General features: G+C 44.9%; 1 protein-coding gene across 3 annotated transcripts in view; it reads left to right on the top strand.

Moving 5' to 3' along the window:
• The first annotated feature begins 2512 nt into the window (after positions 1 to 2512).
• The window catches only part of tnksa (tankyrase, TRF1-interacting ankyrin-related ADP-ribose polymerase a), a 181252-nt gene continuing 175850 nt past the window's right edge, over positions 2513 to 7914 (top strand). For all 3 annotated transcript variants that reach the window (XR_005461565.1, XM_038804500.1, XM_038804499.1), the window contains exon 1: positions 2513 to 2861. Coding sequence is in view for 2 of the 3 variants with exons in the window: in XM_038804500.1 (XP_038660428.1) it covers positions 2534 to 2861 (328 nt within the window). In the remaining variant the exon portion in view is untranslated. The remainder of the gene's footprint in view (positions 2862 to 7914) is intronic.

The raw sequence follows: 7914 nt of genomic DNA, 5'->3' as shown, positions 1-7914 counted from the left end.
CCATCGTGACTGCACCGACCCACATTAAGCCCTCACTTCCACCCCATCCCCGCAACCCAATAACCCCTCCCAACCTTTCTGGACACTAAGGGCAATTTAGCATGGCCAATCCACCTAACCTGCACGTCTTTGGACTGTGGGAGGAAACCGGAGCACCCGGAGGAAACCCACGCAGACACGGCGAGAACATGCAAACTTTGCACAGACAGTGACCCAGCGGGGAATCGAACCTGGGACCCTGCGCTGTGAAGCCACAGTGCTATCCACTATTGGTAACATTGCTATTTAAAAAACTGATTGAGAAAAACCCCAATCACTTCATTTAAATTCATTCAACTACATAATCCTCTATAAAATTAGCATTCCCCCCGATGTTTTTATTGCCTTCTCAAGGTAAAGGACTTGAGAGGTTTTCTGGAGCACGATGGAAAGCACCAGCCATTGCCAATGACTTATTTTTAGAAGCAGACATATATCTCCATGTGGTGAATTGGGATCCGCAGGTCTAACTCATTACTAATTCAAGGCATGGCATGTTGTAATTGTGGCATGCTTGGAACCTATGGTTCCGAAAGCTGTCCGCCACTTGGGTTACCCTCATTTCAAGTCAGAAACTGTTGTGAATTAATTGATAGTCAGAGTGTCATTTTTCATCAGCTATTTATTATCATGTGACAGCCAATGATCATAGAATTATCATAGAATTTACAGTGCAGAAGGAGGCCATTCGGCCCATCGAGTCTGCACTGGCTCTTGGAACGAGCACCCTAGCCAAGGTCAACAATTCCACCTTATCCCCATAACCCAGTAACCCCATCCAACACTAAGGGCAATTTTGGACACTAAGGGCAATTTATCATGGCCAATCCACCTAACCTGCACATCTTTGGACTGTGGGAGGAAACCGGAGCACCCGGAGGAAACCCACGCACACACGGGGAGGATGTGCAGACTCGACACAGACAGTGACCCAAGCCGGAATCGAACCTGGGACCCTGGAGCTGTGAAGCAATTGTGCTATCCACAAGGCTACCGTGCTGCCCATGATGGTATAGGATGAACTAGGTGATCTTTTCCATTCAGGAATTACTCCTGCTTCCTCTTATAAATTACCATCAATTGCTCTTCTAAATTACCCCCAGTGCCTCCTGTACTTACCCCTTGCTTCTAAATTACCTCTTTTCTCCTATAAATTACCCCCAGTTCCTCATATATTACCCATAGATGCCCAGTGTGGTTAATAAAGCACACTGTATCCTTGACTTTATTAAAGGAGGCATAGGGTACAGGAGCAAAGAGGCTATGTTGAAATTGTATAAGACACTTGGCCTTAACTGGAGGATTTTGTCCAGTTCAAGTCACTACACTTTAGGAAAGATGTGGAGGCATTGGACAGAGTGTAGAAGATTCACGAGAATGGTTCTAGACATGAGGAACTTCAGTTACGAAGATGGATTGGAGAAATTGGGACTGTTTCCTTGGAGAAGAGAGGGCTGGAATGAGATTTGTTAGATCTATTCAAAATCATGAGGGGTCTGGACAGAGTAGATAGGGAGAAACTGTTCCCTTTGGTGAAAGGATCAAGGAGAGGGCACAGATTCAAAGTAATTAGTAAAATAAGCAGTGGAGGAATTAGAAACCTTTTCACAAAGCCAGTGGATAAGGTCTGGAATGCACTGCCTGAGAGTGTGGTGAGCAACATGGTGGCACTGTGCCAGGGACCCGGGTTCAATTCCTGCCTCCATTGTCTGTGTGGATTTTGAACGTTCTCCAGGTGCTCTGGTTTCCTCCTACAGTCCAAAAATGTACAGGATAGGTGGATTGGCCATGTGAAGGTTAGGTTATGGGGTTGCAGGGATAGGGTGGGGCTTGGGTGGAGTGCTCATTTGGAGGGTCAGTGTAGACTTGATGGGCCGAATGGCCTCCTTCTGCACTGCAGGGATTCTATAATAATGATTCATCAGACACATTTACAAGGGGAACTGGACTGTTATCTGAAAAGGAAGAATGCACAGGGTTACAGGGAGAAAGCGGGGAATGGCAGGAAGTAATTTTTTCATTTGATGGGCCGGAGCAGACATGATAGGCTGAATGGCCGCCTGCACAGCAACAGCGAGAAGATTCTATCAGCCAATCGGAGCACTGGATGGAACGGCCAATCAACGCACTGATCGAACGATCAGGGCGGGCAGCCACAAGCCGTCCCAGTGACTGAAGGGTGAGGGGAGGATAAACCCCACCGCTAGGTGGCGTTCCGCGCGCGCGCCCCCTTCGCCAGGCGGCGTTCCGCGCGCGCGCCCCCTTCGCCAGGCGGCGTTCCGCGCGCGCGCCCCCTTCGCCAGGCGGTGTTCCGTGCGCGCGCCCCCTTCGCCAGGCGGCGTTCCGCGCGGGCGCCCCTCTGTCGCCAGGTGGCGTATCGCGCGTACGCGCCCCCTGGGGGTGATCGGCGAACGCGCGCTCCCGCCCGGAGTCGGCGTGCCCGTTCCCTGCGTCTCAGTGACGTCAGGCGGCGTTGCTGCAGTGACGGTGGAAGATGGCGGCGCGGCGGAGTCTGCTCTCTCCGAGCGCCTCAGACCCCGGGCCGACCTCGACAGCGGCTCCGACCACCGACAGGCCCGATTCACCAGGATTCACTGGCGGTAACGCCACTCCGCTGGGTTCTGGGGCGGCGGTGCTGCCGCCACCAACTGGAGGTGGTGGTGGAGGGGCAGGGGCGGCGGTGGTGAGTGACTCGGGCCGCGAGCTGTTCGAGGCCTGCAGGAACGGCGACGTTGTGCGGGTGAAGCGACTGGTGGATTCGGGCAATGTGAACGCCAAAGACATGGCCGGCAGGAAATCCACGCCGCTGCACTTCGCTGCAGGTGTGTAACCCCATTTAGCGGTAGCTCGGCCGATTAGAGAAGAGGAGGAGCGGGCGTCCATCTCCCGATGTTGACGGGAGCCCGGGACTGAGGTGGAGTCAAAACAACGCAGCGACTGTGGAATGCGAGGAGGGGTGGTTGGGAGGGGATGTAAATGTTGCCCTGGGTCTAGAGAAGAGCACTAACGGGGATCACAAGAATAAGCGGCCGCGAATGTCGCATCTGTTGCTACATTGCATGTATTAAAAAATGATAGCCCCATGCAAATCTTTACCATCTATCGTGTGGCAGGAATTCATGTTATTTAAATGGACATACTCTTCGTAGAGATCGGGAGCTCAGGAAAATGTTGGGGAGAATGGTACGGGGAGGATAAAGCTTCTCCTGTTGTGGTGATGTAAACAATAGTTTCGTTATTGGGTCACTTGTAAAGGGAGAGGGCGGTTGTGCTGAAATTGTTGCACACAATTTCCTCCAGTGAAAGCAGTTTGTCAACATCGGTACAGATGGAAATAATGGGCAAGACCAGCTGATCCAAGCCTGCGTCACGCTCATAATGGATGGAACAACTTCCTACCCCCAGAATCTTCTGGTTTAATCATCTAACGATATCGGAGAGGAACTTTCCAGTGATTTCTCTCCTCACCCACCCTATTGCCTCTCTTGGAATATTACAGAAGCAGACAAGCCAAGGCCCAACAAGGGAAGATTTACTCTGGAAGTTTTCTTCTCTGACCACTTCAGGTGGCCAAAACCAGTCCAGAAGATCTATCAGGGTATATAGGTTCTTGATTAATGAGTAGTTATGGGGAAAAATCAGGAGAATGGGGGTGAAAAACATAACAGCTATGATTGAATGGTGGAACAGACTCGATGGGCCGAATGGCCTAATTCTGCTCCTATGCGCTATGGTCTTGGGGGCCACGTGATATCTGTAAAACCATTTTCCTCCTTTATGATGTGATCTCAACCCTTCAAAAACCTTTTTTTGGATGGTAACTCCTTTGTCTCCTGCATTTGATGTTGCACTTTTTCATTGTTTACGACCCCACTCCCCAATTACTGAAATTTAAAGCTCAAACTTGCTTAACAAATGTCTACCTGATCCAGCTTGTCACTCTTACTCTTTTCAACTGTGCTGCAGTGGGCCTTGGGTTTCTGAAGTGTTAAATTCCAGAAATAAATCTGAGTTATTCAATTGGTAAAGCTGCTCAGTTTGTGCTACCCACTGAAATGAAAGAACTTAGATATGACGTGGTTAATATTTGTACGTTTTAAATAAGAGCACCATCAGGTGCAACCCCCCCCCCCCCCCCCACACAAAATTAAGGTTTTGAAAAACAATGTTATGTGGTACTTTGTTACAGTATTTCTACAGTTCAACAGATCTCTTCCAAAACAGAAAATGCTGGAAAATCTCAGTAGGTCTGACAGCATCTGGAGAGAGAATAGGCTGGAGTCTGGATGACTCTTTGAGGATGAGATTTATACTGTTTGGGGGATGGAGCAGGATAGAGGGCCAGCGATATGTGGAGGCGAGGGCGAGATTGACAAAGGTGCTGTGGACAAAAAGACAAAGGGAGTGTAAATGGTTGTGGTCCTGGCTACGAAGGGTGATGATTGTGACCATTGCAATCAGATATGTTAATGGCAGAGCAAAACAAAGGTAAGCATGTGTCAAAGGACAACCTGGAACAGGGCCCTAGTGGGGTGGGGGTAGGGGGAAGGTCCCTCTCTGGAAGGTTGATAAATGGTTTGGGTTATAAATTAGTAAAAGTGCACCCCTGAGTACTTCAGTTTTGTTAATTAGAATAAGGCGTTTTTAAAAAATACAGTGAACCACCTCAATACTAAACATGTCCTGCAAAAGCAACATTATTAAAATATTAAAAAGCAAAATATTGTAGATGCTGCAGATCTGAAATAAAAACAAAGTTCTGGAAAAACTCAGAAGTCTGGCAGTCTCTGCAGAATGAGAACCTGAGTTAACCCTTTGAGTCCACTTTGGACTCAAAACATTAACTTTTTCCCTCTCTACAGATACCCCAAACCTGCTGAGCTTTTCCAGAACCACCTGCTTTTATTGAAATGCTGTCCAGCTTTTGATACCAAGTAAGAAATGAACAAATTTGAGATGTAACTTGGTTCTGGAATGTTCACTATTCCACTGTACATCCAAGCAATTCTACTGACATTTTTAATTTAAATTTTGCCTCAAGTCAGAAAGTAATGGTAATTAAAACCATTATATGTTTTCTTTGTTGAAAACCGTCTCGTTTTTAATTATCAGTTTGGTGGTGAGGTGTTATTAAATGTGATTTTATGCAGCAAGCTAATTTATGGATATTTTGAGTACATGCAGGCCACACCACAAGTCAGTAATTTTAATTGTTAGGCCTAGTTTTATATTGGATTGGAGTTCACTATTTGTGCTTATATTATTTGTTGCAATAGTTCTACCTTTTTAGATTGAATATGGCTTGAGATTTGGTTGAATAAGAGGTTATTTTCTAATTTTCTCTTTTTTTAAAAAATAAATTTAGATTACCCAATTATTTTTCCAATTAAGGGGCAATTTAGCGTGGCCAATCAACCTACTCTGCACATTTTTGGGTTGTGGGGGTGAAACCCACGCAGACACGGGGAGAATGTGCAAACTCCACACGGACAGTGACCCAGAGCCGGGATCGAACCTGGTTATTTTCTAATTTTAGCTGCTGGCAACAGCTAACTAAAATACTCATGAGAATTGAATATTGAATTCAGATAAACTTTTTTGTTTGGAAGGTGTTACTTTGAGGCGAGGTTGAATGCTTGATTTCACTGCAAATTTCTTTATATTTTTTATCATGTTGATACAAATTTGAAATTGTGCATTTACTCTTCACTTAGTGTTTAGAATCAAGTGGGCCTATGACTTGAAAAATTTTCCCATTCAGTAGAAGTCTAAGAAGTCTTGTGTGATTTTATTGCTAGATTTGATCTTGATCAATTGAATTCAGTTGTCAGCCTCTGGCTGAAGCTGTTATATAGTCTAAAAAACAGTTGTACCATTGAAGTGAGTCCTTATTTTTCAGTCTCCACACGTTTCTTAATACATTTTGATGCTACCATATAAAATATAAATTTAACAAGAAATACTTTAATACCAGGCCAACTGGGGTGAAATTAATTTTGGCAGCTTTAGACATGTTTATGAACTGCTGAATATTTCACAATTTAAGATACAGATTAGCCATGATTGAGTAGAATGGATGAACCAGTCCCAGGGGCTGAATGGACTTTTCCTGTTTCTATGTAACTGTAACAGCTAAAACAATTTTGGTGGAACCATTATTCTGTGGGTGGCATGGTAGCACAGTGGTTAGCACTGTTGCTTCACTGCACCAGGGACCCGGATTCGATTCCCGGCTTGTCACTGTCTGTGCAGAGTCTGCATGTTCTCCCCGTTTTCGCGTGGGTTTCCTCCAGGTGCTCAGGTTTCATCCCACAAAATCCCAAAAGATGTGCTTGTTAGGTGAATTGGACATTCTGAATTTTCCCTCACTGAACCGAACAGATGTGGCAACTAGGGGATTTACACAGTACATTAATTGCAGTGTTAATGTAAGTCTACTTGTAACAATAATAAAGATTATTATTATATGTCTGATGTAAATTTACAAGGATTTACTTTGGGGTAGAAAATGAGAAATTATATGATTTTTTTAATACTTTGTATACTTCAAAGTCAACATCAGCTTCATGATAGAATAATACAGTTTCTACAGGTCCAGATGATTTTTAAATGGATAATGAGTTTTAAGTGGAAATTGTGAGCTAAGAGGCAATTGGGGATTGAATGTTCACTCACAGCCGCGAGGGGGATATATTGACAGCTGTTCTCAAACACCTCATCATGTCAAGATGCAAAGTTTTTGGCTTCCTCTTTTTCGTGAGAAGAGCTGTTCACGCTTTGGAGACATCCATATGCCTCAGCTTGTTTCTTTTTCTAAAGTAAAGATGCTAGAATGTTCAACCGTCTCGTCCAGGATTCTGAATCTCTGCAAGTTGATAGAATAAAGAAGAATGTAGCAAGACGAGATGAACGCTTTGGAAGAAATATCAAATTATTTCCATTTCTTTGCTGCTTCCCCATAGCCCTGCAAATTTACCCATTCAAGTTTTTTAAAAAATTTGTTCATGAGACGTGGGTGTTGCAAGCTGTTAACCATCCCTAATTGCCCTTGAGGGGGCATGGACAGTCAACTACATTGCTGTGGGTCTGGAGTCACATGCAGGCCAGACTAGGTAAGGATGACAGATTTCCTTCCCTAAAGGACATGAGTGAACCAGATGGGTTTTTATGACAATCAACAATGGTTTCACGGCCATTATTAGACTTTTAATTCAAATTTTTATTGAATTCAAATTTCACCATCTGCAGTGGTGGGATTTGAACCTGGGTGCCCAGAGCATTACACTGCATCTCTGGTTTACTTGTCCAGTGACAATACCCCTACGCCATTGCCTCCCCTAAGTTACTTTTGAATTTTCTGGTTGAGGAATTTTCATAATAAAGGTTAAAAGCTTTCCTTTTGTTTTCAGCCCAAGGATATGTTTGGGTGATATAATTCGACAGGGGCACAGTGGTTAGCACTGCTGCCTCACTGAGCCAGGGACCCGGGTTTGACTCGGGCATTGGGTGACTGTGTAGAGCTTGCATGTTCTCCCTGTGTCTGTGTGGGTTTCCTCCCAGTAGTCCGGTTTCCTTCACAGTCCAAAGATGTGCGGGTTTAGTGGATTGGCCATGACCAATGCTTGGGGTTACAGGGGAGTAGGCCGAGGTAGCGAGCTCTTTTTGAGGGTTGGTTCAGACTCGATGGATCATTGGCCTCCTTCTGCACTGTATTCTATGGAATTTAGGACTGGAACAGATTACATGAGGTGCAGTGTATAAAAGTAGGAATCAGTTTTGATTATTGTTAATAGACTAATTGTGATTCCAAAAGATATTGAAATTAAATCTTCATCCTTCACGTTAAAGTTTGTAAACCTGGGAGTGAATAGAGTT

The sequence above is a fragment of the Scyliorhinus canicula genome, chromosome 8, assembly GCF_902713615.1.
Source record: "Scyliorhinus canicula chromosome 8, sScyCan1.1, whole genome shotgun sequence".
Lineage (NCBI taxonomy): Eukaryota > Metazoa > Chordata > Chondrichthyes > Carcharhiniformes > Scyliorhinidae > Scyliorhinus > Scyliorhinus canicula.
This window is presented reverse-complemented; position numbering and strand designations above follow the sequence as displayed.